The 19,636-nt window shown below is 45.3% G+C and overlaps 1 protein-coding gene across 1 annotated transcript in view; it reads right to left on the bottom strand.

Annotated features, from left to right (window-relative positions):
- The window catches only part of TNRC6B (trinucleotide repeat containing adaptor 6B), a 262,680-nt gene that overhangs the window by 61,359 nt on the left and 181,685 nt on the right, over positions 1 to 19,636 (bottom strand). Inside the window, 1 exon segment of the mRNA XM_075009512.1 lies at positions 5,674 to 5,822. Coding sequence (XP_074865613.1) covers positions 5,674 to 5,822 — 149 coding nt within the window.

The following is a 19,636-nucleotide window of genomic DNA, read 5'->3' as shown; positions in this document are numbered from 1 at the left end:
TCGGAGGCTGAGCCGCTTCCACGTGGCTCTCCGTGCCGCCGCCGATCAGCTGTTGCTGCGGCTGGGGGCTGCTTGCTCCTCCCGTCCCGCTCACTGTTGCTGCCGGCAGGGATCGGGCTGGAGAGACTTTCCTCCGTTTTTGCGCTGATGGAGTGAGGGAGGCAGCTTTCCTTTTAAGGGCCCCGGAGGGTCCCTCCTGCTGTGGCCGCTCCGGCACGTCTGGCTGGAGGGCCTTATCAAGAAGCAGCATTTTAATCCGCATCTCCCTGTCTCTCCGTGCTCTGGTTGTTAATTTAGCACAGAAGGCGCATTTCTGTGCCACATGGGACTCCCCCAGGCACCTTATGCATAGACTGTGCCCATCGGACGCTGGCATCGCGTCTCGGCAGGACTCACATTTTTTAAAGCCTGAAGAGGACATTGTTGGTGAGTCTTTGAGTTTTTAAGCGGGTACTTAGCACCTTCTTTGTGCTGTTTTCCCCGTCCGATGGCCTGCCTCAGCAGGAGGGCTGATGGCCGTAGCTCCTGGCCTCCGGCGCTTGTTACTGGGACTGGACTGAAGCTGTCCCGCTCGTAGTTTGTTTTTTTTTGTTTTTTTTTTTTTTGTTTTTTTTTTTTTTTTTGCAAAATAACAACCGGCTAACTCGTAGTAGCCTAAGTACCTGAAAAACTTTTAAAGAAAAACAGATAAAGTCGTTGAATACGCTATTTGGCCTTAGCCTAGTCGGATTCCGTCTGCAGCCGACGGCGGTTAAGAGGAACTGGCGGGGACCGGATTGCGCACATGGCCAGGAGCGCGCAAGGGAGCGGCGCGCGCCGGCGCATGCGCGGTCCGGCAGAAACTGCTTGGAAGATCCGATCTGCGGCGCCGGGCAAGCCCGTCACCTATTGTGGAACACCCACGGGGACACTCGAAGAAGAACACAAATTTTTGATTCTGAATAAAGGCATTTATGTTGGCGAATATCAAAAATTGATCCCTATCCTCCATTCTTCTTGGAAACTGTGAAATATGGGGACTAAAATCCCAGTTGGATGCTGAGGTGAATCTGCTTTACAACCCCTCTTTGGAGGAGATAATTAACCCCCTGGTGAATGATCTCCTTGGGAGTAGGGGATTTGTGATGGGAGGTGAGATCAACTCAACTGTGTAATTGAAGTAAATGTTCTGTAGTATCCACTTGTATGATACTGCCTTCCAAATGTGTGTGAAGTAGGTAAGGTAGCCACCAAAAGTTTGGGTGGCAGGGGCAACGTGGTGTGGCATGGTATCAATATTGGCACTGGGTATCCCATCACAAGAAACTATTGGATGGTAGGTCAGGCTGGGCAGCAGTCACAGGGCTGGAGGAAGTGGTGCTTCTGAGTCTTGGAACCCTCTGCTCTTTTGCATTGGGTTCATAACAGAGATGTCAATTAAAGGCTGAGGAAGTGGGTGCAGATTGCTGGACCTGTTGGTTTGCTTATGGTGCTCCTTCTTCAGGGCTGGTGTATAAATGCACAGGAATGGAGAGTTGTCCTAATGTCTTCCGAGCGTGCCATGACTTGTCAGTATTCTCCCTGAAGAGATTGAATTTAGTACTGAGAAAATCCGCATAGGTATTCTGGACCTCTCTGAAGAACCCTTAAGAATGCAGCCATGCCTCATGACAACACCTGTGGTAGCATTTTTAGATGACGTGTCAGCTAAGTCCACTGCTGCTTGAAGTGATGTCTGAGTCACCAGCCTGCCTTCATTGATGAGAGCTTGGAACACTTCTGTCTTCCTCAGGATGTCTCTCTCTAAATTCCAGCATCTCAATAATTTAAGAAATCTCACTCTCCTAACAATGCCTGGTAGTCTTCAGTACAAAGGGGGTAACTAACAGGTGAAAATACTTTCTGACTAAGGAAGTTAAAGCACGCTTGAGGTGCTGTGACCTGGTCCTCTCTATAGCTGTCTGTATTACTAAGGAGTTGTGTTTTCTGTAGGTAAATGAAACTTATGCCCGTTTAGCTGGCACAGAATACTGTTTTTCAGCCCTTGTAACAGTAGGGGCGCTGGCAGCAGGGAAATGCCACACACAGCTGGAGGGTACAGAATGACCTTGTTCACTGGGAGGGCAACCCTATTAGGGTCAGAGGGTTGAAGGATGTCTGACTGGAACGTGCTGTGTGTCCTGGATCTCCTTAAGAGGTATACAGAGTTTATGTGCTACTCTCTGTAAAAGCTTCTGATAGCGCCTGTGGTAACGTCAGTTCAATGGGTGAACTGATTGAGGGGTTGGGGAAAAGTTACAAATAGTCTCCTGGATTCTCCGTTGGGCTCTGCATTGGCATGTTATCCTTGTGAAGAAGGGTGGAAGGAGATTCTTATGGAGTATCAGGTTCACAAATAATTTTCACTCTGAAAAGGTAGGGTTGTGCTCTACTGGCAGCACCAGCAGCGGAGAACTTTTTGTGGACATAGCCTGGGAAGATCACTGTTCCATCAAGGAGGGTTCATTGGGTATAGAAATGTCTGTAAGGAGAATGCCCAACAGAAGAAGTGACTGTGATAGACAAATTAAAATATCCTCCAGTGACATAAAGATGGTCACCCTACCTACACTCAGAAGAGACCCTAAAGTAGGAATTAATGAATCTGAGGCGTCCAGTCTGCTGCTCAGAGGTTCTCACATGGGGCAGTAAGTGTTGATCTTTACTGATGGGATTAGTCTTCCTATGTGCATTTCTCTCTTTAACAGAAGGTTTGCGTGGAACTAATTCTTCAGGACCTGCACACATGCAAGAACTCACCCAACAGACTGAGATGGGGTAGGATCCTTTATCTTACAGATACGTCTGGACAGAGATCTATCATTATGCCTATGGCCATATTCCTGCTCTTGTGAGAGGGTTTGTTAGGCTTAAGTGTTAGCACCCAGAGGAGTAATACTCACAATCTGAAACCACTATATAAGGGGTACCCCTTATCTTAGATCTGAGTGGGACCTCCTGGCCTATTCCAAGAGGGATACCTGGTTGAAAGACAGAGTGGCAAAAACTGTACTTGTTGGCATTGTGAACCTCATCAAGACAGTAAAAGGCAACTCTGGTGTTCACTGTTGATTGAGAAGAATGGGGAAAGGAGATAAAAGTTCTTTATATCCTGGGACTCCTGGCATAGTACTTCAAAAGGAGAATAAACTAATTATAAAAACACTGAAATGTTAAGTCTAAACTCATTAAAAACTATTTACAATATGTATTTACAGGTGTTGAAGTACAGGAAAAAAATCACAAAACGATGCAGAGAATTCCAAATCACATGATCTGGCAGTAAGTAGGAACAGAAATCCAGAACCACTGAGCCACGCCACCCTTCATGCCCTCAGGTTGAAGAATGAGAGCACCTGTGCAGCTATGGACCAACTCTGAGGCAAGACTTGCTGGTATCAAGGCCTGTGATACATGTACATCCATATGTGGAATACATACAGACACCAGAACTTGAAGAACAATAATTCTGCGCTCTTAAGAATATCTGTCATTCTACACAGAAAATACTCACCATTTTCTGATCAGCTTTACCAATATTGAATAGTATGTAACCAAACACATTAAAAAGAATTCAAACTCTTGTCTAATACTATTTCTGAGCAGATTCCTGGAGAACTACTAACATTCTGAGAGTGAGGTCACTAACACAAATCTCTCGTAGTACATTAAAATACGAGTATTCTCATTATTCCCTTTTACAACATTCTTCCCAACTATCCTGCCACAATAACCCATAAACTGCCTACAATTACTTTTACCTAGTTATAGCAAGCACACACAATTTTTCCCCTGAAAATTGCCTAATAGTTGTTAACGAGGAATCATTCTTCTTCCATCCTTTTACTCTTGCTAAGTCTTTTTAGAAAAATAAATAACTCTTCCAAACATTTCCACATGTAAGTCACTGTATGGAACCTGGGTAAAAAGAAGTCCAAGACAAATTTGGAGTAACCTGCTCTTATAGTGAAAGAATAGAAGATCATCTACAGAAAATCCTTCAACAACAGTTGTTATTGACTTCAAAAGCAGATAAAAGCTTTCTTGAAAAGTAAATCCATCACCCTGTGGCACTATATTGCAGGCAATAAGAGGCCAGTGAAACAAACAAAATATATATTGGACAATAGGAAGGAAAACGGATTTTTCATGGGTTAGCATGTCTGAAACCTATGTTAATTACATTATACTATGTAGTCGGTGATCAATAAGTCTTGTAAGAAAACCAGCTGACCAGAATTAAACCTACGTTGCAACCACGTAGTAATAAATCTGAGAAGGTGGCCCCCTTACTTGTCTAGCAGCGAAGTTTTGGGGATTGAGCCCTGAGCCGATTGCCCCAAGGCTGATGTTGGGTAGTGTGGAACCAGAGGGAGAGAGCTTGTAGCTGGGAGAAGGGGAGAAGGGAGAGCAGGGAGCCTCATCCCCAAGGCACCCATCTTGATTGGAGAATGGCAAAGTCAGCTGAAGCAGTAGTTAGCCAATCAGCAGGAGTTGGTTAGTGAAGCAACAGAATGCAAAAGGAAAAAAAAGAAGGACTGTGAGTGATCACGAATAAGCAAAGGTATTTTGTAATAGCAATTTAAAGGGGAAATGTCTGAATCAATTTAACTGCTGGCACTTGGAGAATTTTTATTAAGGAGGCATGGTCAATTTCTGTAGATGTAAAAATACTTCAAAAAAATCTCATAGATGCACAGAAAATTTCTTCTATTACTAATTTTGTCCTTTTCTGGAAGTGAATATTTCCACTACAGCAACAATTACAGCAAGTATGAGTTCCTATTATTTACTTCTGTTTATACATGCTGATTTGGGTCCACACTAGGCATTTCTGCCACTGGTGTTTGTTAATTAGACCAGCAGATGGAGTTCATAAACCTGTTTGGCCTGTTACAGAAAAATGGAGTAGTTTAAAAATAGGAATTTAAAAAAAAAAATGGTTTGTTGGATGGAGAATTCCCACAAAATTTATAACGTTTTATCTCTTTTACATTTTATTAAAAAACTGCATTTAAAATAAAAAAAAGTATATCCAAGGGACCCTCTCCAATCATGTTTTAAATAATATCTGAAATCTAAAAAGCATGACAGCACCCATTTCAAGCTGGCAAAGTTACAAAGGAGATACTACAGCAGTATATAACAGGTGTAGGGAAATCAACAGTAAATGGACAAATACAGCACATAGGACAATCTAATCTAGAGCGCATGCTTCAGATAACTTGCAGATATGAAAGCAAAAAGCAAAAGTCTTCCAATATTGTGATTTTGTCCGTATGTTTAGATTTAAACAGAGTTCTAGGGTGCAGGAGTATAGCCAGTAGATAAACAGAAATAAGGACCATTGTGATGCCCCCTTTCTAAACTCTGTTAGTGCCTGTTCAACATGGATGACTTCTTCCTCAGCAAAAGACTGAAGTATTCAAATAATCTTTCTTCAGAGCTATACTCACTGCTCAGGACTACACTAATTTATTCCTGCTCATCGTTAACCCACCTCAATTTTTCATCTATGTTCACTCTACAGATGCATGCTTTTCTTATCTTATTTAATGTATTATTAAGTTATCATCCAGGATTTTGGATATTACTTCCAAAGGAGTATTTAAAAACTGGGTTCTTATGTAAATGTAGTAGCGGATTTGATCTCACCTTCTCAAAATAAGGCCCACTATCTGTGGTTCCCATGTCTTTGGAATTAGGTGGACGGAACCCAGATCGATCCTTTCTCATTATATCATTAAAATCCCCGAGGTTCATGGCTCGTTTGTCCGCATCAAATTTTTTATCTGTGAGACCACCTATACAAGGGAAGGAAGATGGTGAAATATCAGTGCCACTACCAAAACTATACCTGTTCTTCTGGACAGATTCACAGCTAACATGGCTTGAAAGTACCTCTACATGCTGCAAAACAGTATGGGTCAGGAATTTATTTTATAATGTAGAACTACAGCTCATGGTAAAAGATGCTGAAAAAAAAAATCAGGTATTACAATTTACTGCAAGATTAAACAAGCCAATTTGCTTTTAAAACATTAATAAATAAAAAATGTGTACAAAATATACAGAAGTTTAGTACAAATACATGCAGTGGCAGTGTATAAAGGAAATCAATCCTCCCCTACAAGCATAGCATCAGGGAAGTTTACTGTCTCATAAAATCAGCTAAGTTATAACTTACATATTCCCTCCTTTCAATCAAAGCTAGGCATAACGGGCTATGAGGATATGCACTATTTTATGACAAAATGGAGGAAATTTACCACATCTCTTGATATTCAAGGGTATATTCAGCACAGCACAAAGTAGCACAAACAACCACTTTGTCACAATTGTGCTTAGCAGCACAGATGGAGCTTCTAAAAACATTACCTGGAAACTTAAGATAGCTAGAACCCATGCCCACAGCCGAAAAGTTGTTAACACCTTCCTAAGAGTAAGTACACTACTAGACTTTCTGAAATATGCCATTGTTTAGTACAGGAGAAGGCAAAATATGGCCCATGGGCCACATCTGGCCCACCAGACATTTCACTCTGGCCCACCATTACCCTCTGGGACATTAGAAGTCCTGCAGCACAGTGGGGAACTCAGGCAGGCTACTCCCAGAAGCGGCCAGGCTGTCTGTAGCAAGCATGTCTCTGTGCACCCCTTGGAGGGAGCGGGGCAGCAGGTCTTGGCACGCTGTTCACACCCTCAGAACCATCCTCACAGCTCACACTGGCTTGTTTCTGAACAATACGATCTTCAGGGGCAATACTTGTGAGTTGTGTTCCCTGTAAACTGAGCACTTGGGCAGCCCCCCAGGAGAGTTTCAGGAGCTGCCCCAACTGATCACCAAAGCACCCGCAACCACCCAAGGTTGACAGCATGTGTTTCTTTGGTGGTGTTCATCTCTCGATACTTTAGTACGCATAATTAAATTTATTCCACTGATAGAAAAAATTAAGAGGTAATATGGTTGCAAGTGAGAGGAAGAAATTTGCTGCTCCCTTCCCTGCCAAGAGGCATACAGAAATACTTCTGCTAGCAGCAATGAGCCACTTACGAGTTACATGGGGCCACCATAGTATGCAAGCAGCTTGCCTGCCTAAGTTCACCGCTGCACAGCTTATATATAGTAAGTGCCTCCCAGTCAGGGTCAGAGCCTGCACCTCACAAAACCTTCCATACCCCTGCTCCAGGACACAACCCCCTTCTGCCCCAGTCTCTATCCCAGACCCCAAACCCCCTCCATTAATAGAACGGAAACGTACAGTCTGTGACCACCAACCTTTTGGAGTGGCTCCCTTATGAAAATTAATGCCCACTCTAATCTAGCCTGTTTCCAAAAGAGCCACACTCAATGCCAGCCTCATTCACTGCTGTCTGTCTAGTCAGTAATCACTCATTCACAGGCAGTGTTGCTGAGAAGGCAATAATGAACCACCCCCAGTAACACAGAGCCTATGCTAGCATCCTAGATAATATCTGATCTGAGTTCTTGTCATGGTTCATTGCAGCAACACAATTTGAAATATCAAAATTAATATCACTCAACTTCTCAAGTATCTTCAACCTCTCTGATCAAATGATACTGCCAATCCCTTGTGTGTCTTGGAAGAAGTTGTTGGAATCATCCTCACCTGGCTACATTCTTCCTTTTTCAACAGATCCTAAATAGCCACAACTGCTCAACACCTAAATTCAACTGTTTGCATTATAACCTATGATACCAGCAACGCATCAATAATATCTACCTCTGTGTACTTCTCATCCAACACAGGTAACTGTCCTGCAGAACTGTGTGGAGACTGATGTCTGGACAAAGCTAAATCCTGGAAAATGTGAAAAGGGAAGAACTGGCAAAACCCCATCATATTATCTCTAATCAAGAAACTAGGCTCATCATTCATTCTGGACAACCAGACAGTTAATCACGAAAAGTACCTTTATCTGTCTTTTGCTATCAGGAAGATTCAAACAATTCATCTTTGACAGTAACCTAACTACAGCAGAAAAAATATTTCTGTATCTCGCCTCCAGTCTGAAATACTGTTCTTTATTCTATTTAGGATTAGGTACAAAATTCATGAAGAAGCTGCCAATAGTACTTCATATGGTGGTTTGACTATACATTGAGACAAGTCAAACAAACGCCCCATTCAGAGTATCAATTCCTGTCCCAGAAGATCAAGACAAGTTAGAGATCTTCAAAATCAACAGGGCATTATGAAATACATCTTAAACTACTCAAGAAGTTGAACAAGGAGACATCTAAGTCATTAGCGATGATCTTTGAAAAGTCATGGAAGACAAGAAATTCCAGAGGACTGGAAAAGGGCAAACATGGTGCCAATCCATAAAAAGGGAAATAAAGATAATCTGGGTAATTATGAACCAGTCATTTTAACTTTAATACCCAGAAAGATAATGGAGTAAATAATTAAGCAATCAATTTGCAAACACGTAGATGATGATAAGGTAAGTAACAGTAAGCATGGATTTGCCAAGATCATGTCAAGCCAACCTAGTAGTGTCCTGTGACAGGAGAAAGTGGAAGAGTGGTAGGTAAGGCTTTTAATACCACCTGGCATAATATTCTCATAAAACAAACTAGAGAAATGCAACCTAGATGGAGCTACTTATAAGGAGGGTGATACTGATTTTGATAACTGATTGGAAAACTATTCCCAGAAAATAATCATCAGTGGTCACAGTCAAACTGGGAGTATCAAGTGGAGTCCTGCAGGGATCAGTTTCAGGTCTGGCCCTGTTTGGTTGCTTCATCAATGATTTAGATAATAGCATAGAACATATTCTTACAAAGTCTGCAGATGATACCAAACTGGGAGAAGAGAATTAAAATTACGGCAGTAGAGCAAATTAAAATTTTAGCTGCAATTCATCATGCTGTTAAACAAGAGAACAGCATGTACTTAAGTATTTTTGGATGAGTTCTACATTTTCAAATATATTGATTTCAATTACAACGCAGCACACAAAGTGCAGTGTCCACTTAATATTTTTGATTGCAAATATTTACACTATAAAAAAGAAACTTTTTAGTTCACTTATTACAGCTCCAGTAGTGTGATCTCTATCAAAGTCAGACTTACAAATGCAGAATTATGTATTAAAAAAAAACAGTATTGAAAACTGAAACAATGAAAACTTTAGATCCAACAAGTCCACTCAGTCCTATTTCTTGTTCAGCAAGTTTGTTGACATTTACAGAAGATAATGATGTTGACCATGTATTACTTGAAAGTGAGATCAGGCTTTACTTGACACTTTTGTAGCCAGCACTGCTAAGTTTTTGTGTGTCAGATATGCTAAACATGCGTATGTCCCTTCATGCTTTGGCCATCAATCCAAAATACATATTTCCAGGCTCATGACACTCATTAAAAAAGTTGCAATTAAATTTGTTACTGGACCCTTTAGTGAAGAATTATGCATCTCCTGCTGTTTTATCCACATTCTGACATATATTTCTTATTATTGTAGTCTTGGGTGATGAGCCACACATATTCACTTAAGAACACTTTCACAGAAGATTTGACAAAATGCAAAGAAGATATAAATGTGAGCTTTCTAAAAACAGATATAGGACTTGACCCAAAGTTTAAGAATCTAAAGGGCCTTCCCAAATCTGAGGGATGATGTGTGAAGCATGCTTTCGGATGTCTTAAAAGTGCAACACTCCAATGTGGAAATTACAGAAATTGAATCAGCAAAAAAAGAAAATTAACCTTCTACTGGTGGCACCTCACTCGAATGATGAAAATGAATGTATGTTGGTCCACACTGCTTTGGATCATGAATAAACAGAGGCTGTCATCAGCATGGACATACCACCTCTGATATGATGGTCAAAGCATGAAGGGACATACGAACCTTTAGAACATCTGGCACATGAATATCTTCCAACACCAGGTACAACAGAGCCATGAGAATGCTTGTTTTCACTTTTAGGTGACATTGTAAAGGAGCAGGAAGCATTGTCTCCTGCAAATGTTAACAAACATTTGAACAATGAGCAAAACAAGAAGTAGGACTGAGTGGACTTGTATGCTCTGAAGTTTTCGAGTGCAATTATGCAACAAAAAAGTCTACAATTGTAAGTTGATGTTTTGTAATAAAGAGATTGTATTACAATATTTGTAGGCAGTGAACTGCAAAACAATACTTTAATCATTTTACAGTGCAAATATGTCATAAAAGTAGAAACTGAACATTATACTTTGCATTATATTTGAAAATGTAAAAATTAAATTTTAATTAATAATTCTATTGTTTAACAGCATGATTAATATAAAATTAATTGTGATTAAACTCAAAATGATCGGAACAAACTGAGGAAATGGTCTGAAGTAAATAGGAAGAAATTCACAAAGAATAATACAAAGTACTCCACTTAGGAAGGCATCATTAGTTACACACGTATAAAACGGGAAATGACTGCCTAGAAAAGAGGACTGCAGAAAGGGATGAGAAGATCACAGTGAATTACAAGCTAAATTTGAGTCAACAGTGCAACACTGTCAAAAAAAAACCAAACCACACACACACACACACACCATTCTGGGACGTGTTAGCAGGAGTGCTGTAAGCAAGACAAGTAGTAATTCTTCTGTTCTATTCCACACTGATTAGGCCTCAGGCAATGTGGGATGAAATGGAATGTTTGATAATTCAGGGCTTGGATAATCGCCCCCAGCATAGCAAAGCCAACAGCCCCACAGGGACCAGCAGCAGCTCCCGGCCAAGACCAGCTGGGTCCCAGCCTGAGACAGAGCCAGCAGCATCTGACAGCTGGGGAGCTGGCTCCAGAAGCTGGCTAGGGAACCAGCCACCATCATTTCAAAAGGGGCCCATGAGCCCCGCATCCATCCCTGCTTATTCAACATTTTCAGGTATCCAACCATCATTCGGTCCCACTTATGTTGGATAATCCGAGTTTTACTGTACATAGAAGGCTGTAACAAGACGGGGAGAAATATACTTTCCTTAACCTTCAAAGAAAGTACAAGCACCACTGGTCTTAAACTGAAGCAATGGCAATTTAGGCTGCATGTTAGCAACTTGTTTACTGTCAGTGTCACTAAACACTGGAATAAATTGTCTAGGAAGGCTTTGAAATCTCCATTACATTACATTAAGAGTAAACACTTGTCTAGATTATCTTTGTCCTGTAATGAGTGAAGAGGACTGGACCAGATAACCTCTTGAGGTCCCTTCCAGTCCTATTAATAGAAAAAGAATGATCACTGTACAATTATCAGAGGGGTAGTCGTGTTAGCCTGTATATGCAAATATAACAAGAGGTCCTCTGGCACCTTATAGACTAACAGATTTATTGGAGCATAAGCCTTCCTGAGCAAAGATCCACTTCGTCATATGCAACTTCTGACAAAGTGGGTCTTTGCCCACAAAAGCTTATGCTCCAATAAATTTGTTAGTCTACAAGGTGCCACAGGACCACTTATTTTTTACAGACACAGTAACTCTGGTTCTTCAAGATGCTTACTTCTCATGGATCTCATTGTAGATACCACAGGCATGCCGTATCAGATTCTTTTGGTGAACAGTGGACTAGGGCTGAATGTGCACCTACAATGTCCTTGAGCCCCAACCACCATTCAGTGCCTTCATCAACACAGAATTCCCAAGGTGATCAGATTCTGCATCCATGAGGAAGAAAGGTGCGTCATGGGATCAGTGTGGACACGACATCTTGAGGAACCATCGTTACACTATATAAAGTAACTATTTTCTTTAAATATTTGTTCCTGTAGATTCCATTCCAGGTGAATGGCAAAAAGTTGTCTGTCCAAGGTGATGGGTGCCAGGAATCCTATTTACGTATTGTTAGACTGCCCTGATAATCTGTACATCAGTTCAAGAAGTTGACAGTAGAGAATAAGGCTTCTAAATTTATATACAAAACTCCAAGCAGCAATGTTATATCTCTTAATAAAGGCCAAAGAGGATGCCTAAGCTCTAGTAGAACATGCCTGGATAAAAACCAGAGAGAAAGCCGTGCTAGTCTATATACTATCAAAACAAAAAAGAAATCCAGTAGCACTTTAAAGACTAACAGAATAATTTATTAGGTGATGAGCTTTTGTGGGCCTGTCCCATAAAAGCTCATCACCTAATAAATTATTTTGTTAGTCTTTAAAACGCCTGGATAAGACATTCTAAAGCAGTCTAGCACCCATTTTGAGACTTTTTCTGAAACAACCTGTTATCTGGATGAATTATGTGTTAAGGCAACACAAGATAGTTCTTAAAAATGCAGTAAATTTGTAGCTCAGCCTTTGCAGGAGGTGAGCAAGATCTTGGAAAGTGCCCTTATAAGCAAATAAATTGATTTAAGTGAAAGTCTAGGACTGCTTTAGGCAGAAATTTAGGAGGAAAAAAAGAATAGGTAACTATCTTTACGGAAGAAAGTATAAGATAGTCTTGACATCAGTGCTTGGATCTCTCTCATTCTGTTGGCAAAGGTAACAGCCATCAACGATGCCCTCTTAGCAGACAAATGATACACAAATTAGAAAGTATACAGCTTCAAACAGAGGTTCTATCAAAAGATATGAAGACTATACTTAAGCCTCAAGGAAGAGAAAAAATCCCTATCAAGGGGGACGATGTGCTTTAGCTCCTTAAAATGATGGTGACTGGAGGCTGGGAAACAAAAAACACTTATGTCCCTGTACTGGAAGATGGTTCAGAGATAATGCTGCTGGGTGAACTTTAACAGAGCTATTAAAGAAACCTAAATATTTCCATTATAACTTGTACTTAAGTGACAGGAATAGATGCCTTCAGAAGGTGAAAGTTATGATTAAAAAAAGGCTATAATCAAACACATTTCCAGCTGGTCCCCTAAGTAAGCCTTGTTGAACATTTTCAATTCTGAATAAGAACATTCTGTATCTCAGCGGACCAACATTCATCTTCCAAAGTCAGCCAGCTAGCAAACAAGCTGTTAGATGCAGACATGTTGGGCTGAGCTATAAATCCAGATCTTAGCCTTAAAATATGTCTGGCCTGATCAGCAACAAACTGACCGAATTAGTAAGATTATCTCTGAATACCAAGACTGGTGCACTGACCATAAGGCTATTAAGACAACTTGAGTCTGTCCTCTCCTTTATTTTCCTGAGAACCCTGGGAATGACAGGAATTGGAGGAAACGTGCAAAGCATATTCTTGTCTCAGCAAATCAGAAATGCACCTCAGAATGAGCCCAAACTCTTTGCTTATGATCAAAATGTGAAACAGTTGTTTCCCAGTTAGTCCATGAAGTTGTTTTGCATTCCAAGTGAAGTGTAAGACTACAAGATTGACGTGATGCTAAAACACACCATTCTCCCTGGAGAATGGCATCTCGACACAGGGGAGATGGTCTTGCTCCTCCTTGCTTGTTTACATTGTGTAATGCTTGAACTTGCACAGTGGTACCCTGAATCTCAGGTAGAAACAGACTGCACACAACACAAAATCACTCAGCATTCTAATCTGTTTATATGTAGTTGGAATTCCAATGGGGACAATCAACCTTTGGTCTGCAGATGAGTCAAAGGTACTCCACAGAGTGTCTATGGAAGGTGAAAACAGATTATCACTCCTTTACAGACATTCTGATGATCTCTCCACCAGAACAACAATGAAAAGAGAAGTTACTCACCGTAGTAACGATGGTTCTTCGAGATGTGTTCCCGTGGGTGCTCCACAATAGGTATCGGGCTCGCCCGGCGCCGCAGATCGGAAACTTTCCAGCAGTTTCTCCTGGATCGCGCATGCGCCAGCGCGCGCCGCTCCTTGCACGTCCCCGGCCACATGCGCGATCCGGTCCCCGCCAGTTCCTTGACCAACCGCCTCGGATGCTCCTGAAAAACACTAAACAGAGATCCAAAGCGGGGAGGATGGGCGGGTGGTGGAGCACCCACGGGGACACATCTCGAAGAACCATCATTACTACGGTGAGTAACTTCTCTTTCTTCTACGAGTGTCCCCGTGGGTGCTCCACAATAGGTGCTACCCAGCAGTAACCCAAGTAAGGAGGTGGGTAATCGGTTTATGTGCAGCTTGCCCCTGAAAGGACTGCTGTCGACAGACGGGTGTCCTCTTGGTATACCCGATGTAGTGCATAATGTTTGGCGAAGGTGTCACAGGATGACCAGGTCGCTGCTCTACAGACGTCTTTTAACACGATGCCCTTGAAAAAGGCTGTTGACGCCGCCACTGCCCTGGTGGAGTGAGCCCTAGGCGGGGCCAGCAAAGGAGTCTTTCAAAGTTCGTAGCTCATTTTTATACAGGACACAATGTGCTTCGAGATTCTCTGTGAAGAGAGACCCTCTCCTTTTGACCTGGGAGCGAGAGAGACTAGAAGCCTGTCCATCTTCCGGAAGGACTTAGTTCTGTCTATGTAGAAGGCCAACGCCCTCCTCACGTCCAGGAGATGTAGGCGTGCCTCCTTGCTGGAGCTGTGAGGCTTCGGGTAAAACGAGGGTAAAACTATGGGTTCGTTAAGGTGGAACTCGGAAGAAACTTTCGGAACAAAGGCTGGGTGCAACCGTAAAGTTACTGTCTCCTTTGAGAATACTGTGCAGGGCGGCATTGCCATAACTGCTGCGGGCTCACTCACCCTGCGAGCTAACGTAATTGCAAGTAGGAAGGTTGTTTTTATCGTAAGGAGACGTAGGGGAACTGCGGCTAATGGTTCAAAAGGTGGACCCGTTAGCGTGCTGAGCACCAAGTCCAAGCTCCACGATGGTGGAAGCAGTTTCCAAGGGGGGTACAGGTTTACCAGCCCCTTCAGGAACCTGGTAACAATAGGATGGTCAAATACCGTGGGCCCCTCCTCTGCATGCCGAAAAGCAGATATAGCGGCGAGGTGGACTTTTAGCGAGGATAGGGAAAGTCCGCCCCTCTTGAGGTCCAATAAGTATTCTAGTATTACAGGTACAGGAACATCAAGGGGAGCTAACTGCTTGGCAGAACACCATGCAATGAATCGAGTCCATTTCTGCTTGTAGGTCTTCCTGGTGGAGGTCCTTCGGCTACTTTCCAGGACTTGTTGTACTCCCTCCGTACATGTGCTTTCTAGGGAGCTGAGCCATGGATTAGCCATGCTTGTAGGCGCAGACCTTGGGGGTGTGGGTGCACTATGGAGCCCTGGGCCTGTGTGAGTAGGTCCGGCGCCACCGGAAGGGGGAGCGGTGGGCGGTCCAACATGCGCAGAAGCAAGGGGAACCATTGCTGTCGATCCCACATTGGGACTACTAGAATCATGCGGGCTCTCTCCCTTCTGGCTTTCTGCAAGACCTTGTGGATGAGCACTGTGGGGGGAAATGCGTAAAGTAGGGGGGCCCTTCCATGAAATCGCGAATGCGTTCCCCAGGGACCCCCGCCCCAATCCTGCCCTGGAGCAGTACTGGGGGCACTTCTTGTTGTGCTGAGTGGCAAACAGGTCGATCTGGGGGAACCCCCATGTGTGAAAGATCGGTCGTCACAGATCGGAGCGGATCTGCCATTTGTGCGTGAGTGCGAAGCGCCTGCTCAGCTGGTCTGCTTTCACATTGTGAGAGCCCGGCAAATACGAGGCTTTCAACATTATATTGTTGGCGATGCACCAGTTCCGCAATCGGACTGCTTCCGCACATAGGGCATGGGATCGGGTCCTCCTTGTCGATTTATATAAAACATGGTGGAGGTATTGTCTGTATTGATCCCGACTACTTTGCCCTGTATGTGGTCTCGAAAGTGTTTGCAGGCGTTGAACACTGCTCTGAGCTCCAGTATATTTATGTGCAGTGACTGTTCCGCAGGGGACCATAGTCCTTGCGTCACCTTGTCGCCGATGTGTGCTCCCCAACCTATGTGGGAAGCGTCGGTAGTAAGAAAAATAGAGATTTGTGGTTGGGGAAAGAGTACCCGTTACCAGGTTCTTGGGGTTTACCCACCACTGCAGGGATCTGCGCACCTCTGTTGTGGGCGACACCACCCTGTGGACAGTGTGGGATGCCGGCTTGTAGACGCTCACCAGCCAATGTTGTAGGCTGCGCATATGCAATCTGGCATTCTGCACCACAAACGTCGCCACCGCCATGTGGCCTAGCAGCTGCAAGCACGTTAAGACCGGCACCGTGGGGCTGTATGTAATGACTTGCACCAGCGAACTGATGGCGCGAAAGCGGGCGTCGAGTAGATACATCCTTGCTGTAATAGAGTTTATACGTGCCCCTATAAACTCTATATCTTGTGTGGGGTCGGTCTTTGACTTCGCGAGGTTGATGACTAGGCCCAGCGAAGAAAACGTGTCTGCTGTTATGCGTATCATGCGTAGGACCTCTGCCCTCGAGGCCCCTTTCAATAGGCAGTCGTCCAGGTATGGGAATATAAACACCCCATCTGTGCAGGTAGACTGACACCACTGCCAGGGTTTTGGTAAAGACTCTGGGGGCCGAGGAGAGGCCGAACGGAAGAACCTTGTACTGGAAATGCTCCTTGCCGACCATAAAATGGAGGAAGCGCCTGTGTGCCGGGTGGATCGTTATATGAAAGTAAGCATCTTGTAAGTCGAGGGCTGCAAAATCTCCATCGTCCAGTGCCATGAGTATGGAGGCGACTGTGATCATCCGAAAACGTTGTTTGCGCAAGTACCGGTTGAGGCCCCGAAGATCTAAGATGGGCCTCCAGCCTCCTGTTTTCTTCTCTGTAAGGAAGTAGCATGAATAAAAGCCTTTCCCCTGGAATTGCTCCGGCACTCCTTCCACCGCCCCTATGAACATAAGATGGTCCACCTCCTGTTTGAGTCTCGCCTCGTGTGAAGCGTCCCTGAGGTGGGGCCTGGGTGGAGGTTTCGGTGGTGGAAGCGACTGGAAGGGGATCGCGTAACCCGTGGCTATGATCTCCAGTACCCATTTGTCTGCGGTGATCTTTTGCCATTGGGGGTGGAACGGTTGGAGGCGATGATGGAACATTAGCTGGGAATGGCATTGCACGATGGTAGTGATAGTGCAGCCCTCGACCTGCCCGTCAAACTTGTCGCCTTTGGGCCTGCCCCGAGGATGCGCAGCTTTGTTGAGGACGTCGCCTGGGAGTTCTATACTGTTGCTGCTGTTGATGTCGCCCTTGGTCGTAGCCCCGTTGGTACTGAGCACGCTGTGGTTGGTACGGGTATCGTCTTTGCTGAAGGTAATACTTTTTCTTCCTATATGGAGGGGTATAAATACCCAGGGTTCTAAGTGTAGCTCTGGAGTCCTTACTGGAGTGGAGGACCGAGTCAGTTGAGTCTGCACACAACTTCTGCGTGTCAAAGGGAAGATCCACAATCTTCACCTGCAGATCCCTCGGGATACCTGATGTCTGGAGCCAGGATTCTCTACGCATGACCACTGTTGTAGCCGTTGAGCGTGCCGCCGTGTCCGCCACGCCCAGGGTGATCTGGACTCCCGTCCTCGAAGCTGCGTAGCCCTCTTGCACAATCGCCTTTAGCACCAGCTTCTTATCTTCTGGAAGCGAATCCATGAGAGAAGTAAGCCTGGAGTAATTATCAAAATTATGGTTCGCTAGATGTGCTGCATAGTTTGCCATTCTCAATAGCAGGGTGGAGGAGAAATATACCTTCCTGCCAAACAGCTCTAGCTTCTTGGCATCTTTGTCTGAACCCCCCGATTTGTACTGAGAAGTCTTTGATCTCTGCTGAGACGATTCTACCACCAGTGAGTTTGGTTGTGGGTGACTAAAGAGGAACTCCATGCCCTTCGCCGGGACGAAGTACTTCTTATCCGCTCTCTTGTTCGTAGGCGGAGCGGAGGCCGGGGTCTGCCATATGGTAGTGGCTGACTCCATAATGGCTTCACCGAGCGGGATAGCGATTTTGGATGAAGCCGGGGGTCTCAAATTTTTCAGGAGTTTGTGATGTTCCTCCTGTACCTCTGTCGTTTGGATGCCTTGCGTGAAAGCCACCCTTTCTAACAGCTCCTGAAACTGTTTGAGGTCGTCCGGGGGAGCAACGTCTCCGGGGGCCGTGGCCTCATCAGGGGAGAACGAGGAGGAACCACTAGGGTAAATCTCCCTCGAACTCTCAGGTTATTGCAGCCGATGGTACACCCGCTCACTGGAGGCTTGCAAAGGAAAGTCTCGGGGTTCTACAATTAACTCCCCTTGAGATAGCTGTGTTTCCATCCCCGGCCGGGAGTGTCCACGGGGTACTGGACGGCCGGGGGTGGACCTGCCCCTAGGTGTATGCCTGGGGTGTCTGTGTCCAGCATGATAAGAACGACCATGGCAGCACGGGCACGTGTCCGGGGATGGAGACCTGGACCACTCTCGGGGTGCGTACCCCTGATGTCTGGGAGAGCGAGATCTCCACGACGACTCAGATAACGGTGAAGCTGGTTTGTGATAGTACTCCAAGGGATCCAATCCCAGAAAGGGCGAAGGTGGCCCAAGCCATGGTGACGTTGGTTGGAGGAATGGAGGAGGCGGCTCTGGATAGGCCGGTGGAGACCCAGATCTTCTGGGTGGCGTGTGCAGCATAAGGGGAGGCCTTGTTTATAGCAGCATTGCAGCCCTGTCCGGAGAAGGGCTGCGGTGCTGGGTTTTTGCTCTCGCCTTTCCCCTCCCCTGTGGGGCTGGCACCGTCCCCTCCCGTGCCGGGGATCTTGGCCCCGCTGTTGGCGCCACGCTCGGCCCGCTCAGTTGCAGTGCCACGTGGATAACGTCCTCCGGTGCCTGCAGGCTCCGTGACTGTTGGCCCTGCACCACTGGCGCCGCAGGGGTTGGTGCCGCCTGTGGCGGTGCCGCCGGTTCCGGCGCTTGCCTGGCCACTGCTCTGAGTGCTGCGCGTGCCGGCTGTTTGGTAATCGGAGGCTCAGCCTCTGCCACGTGTGCTGCTGCGCTGCCGCTTGTTTGAGTGTGCAGCTGGGGGCTGTGTGCTCTGCCCGTCCCGCTCGCTGAGACCGCCAGCAGGGATCGGGCTGGAGAGAGCTTCCTCCGTTTCTGCACCGCAGGGGTGAGGGAAGCCGCCTTCCTTTTGTGGAGCCCAGGGGGTCCCTCTGGTTGAGGCCCCTCCGGCAAGTCAGGCTGGAGAGCCTTATCAAACAGGAGCATTTTCAGCCGCATTTCTCTGTCTTTCCTGGCCCTGGCTGTGAGCTTAGCAGAGTGGGAACACTTCTGGGTAACATGTGATTCCCCCAGGCACTGAATGCATTCGCTATGCGCATCGGAGGCTGGCATAGCTTCACGGCAGGACTCGCACTTTTTAAAGCCTGAAGAGGACATCGCGGTGAGTCTTTTTGCTGTTAATAGGGCACTTAGCACTTAATTCGTGCCTGTTTACCCGTCGCGGACACCAGCCTGCAGCGGCGGGAGGCCTACTGGCCTTCACGTCCCCGCGTCTTCTCCGCTCCTCTCTCACATTATTTTCTTTTTTTTTTTTAAAAGAAAAAACAACAATTTACACGTAAAAACTCTATCTAATCTGACTCTGGCCATAGCCTGAGCGGATTCTGTCTGCAGCTGATGGCAGCTGAGAAGGAATTGGCGGGGACCGGATCACGCATGTGGCCGGGGATGTGCAAGGGAGCGGCGCGCGCCAGCGCATGCACGATCC

The sequence above is a fragment of the Carettochelys insculpta genome, chromosome 1 (genome assembly GCF_033958435.1).
Source record: "Carettochelys insculpta isolate YL-2023 chromosome 1, ASM3395843v1, whole genome shotgun sequence".
Taxonomy (NCBI): domain Eukaryota; kingdom Metazoa; phylum Chordata; order Testudines; family Carettochelyidae; genus Carettochelys; species Carettochelys insculpta.
Note: the sequence above shows the minus strand (reverse complement) of the source record. Positions and strands in the feature narration are given on the sequence as shown.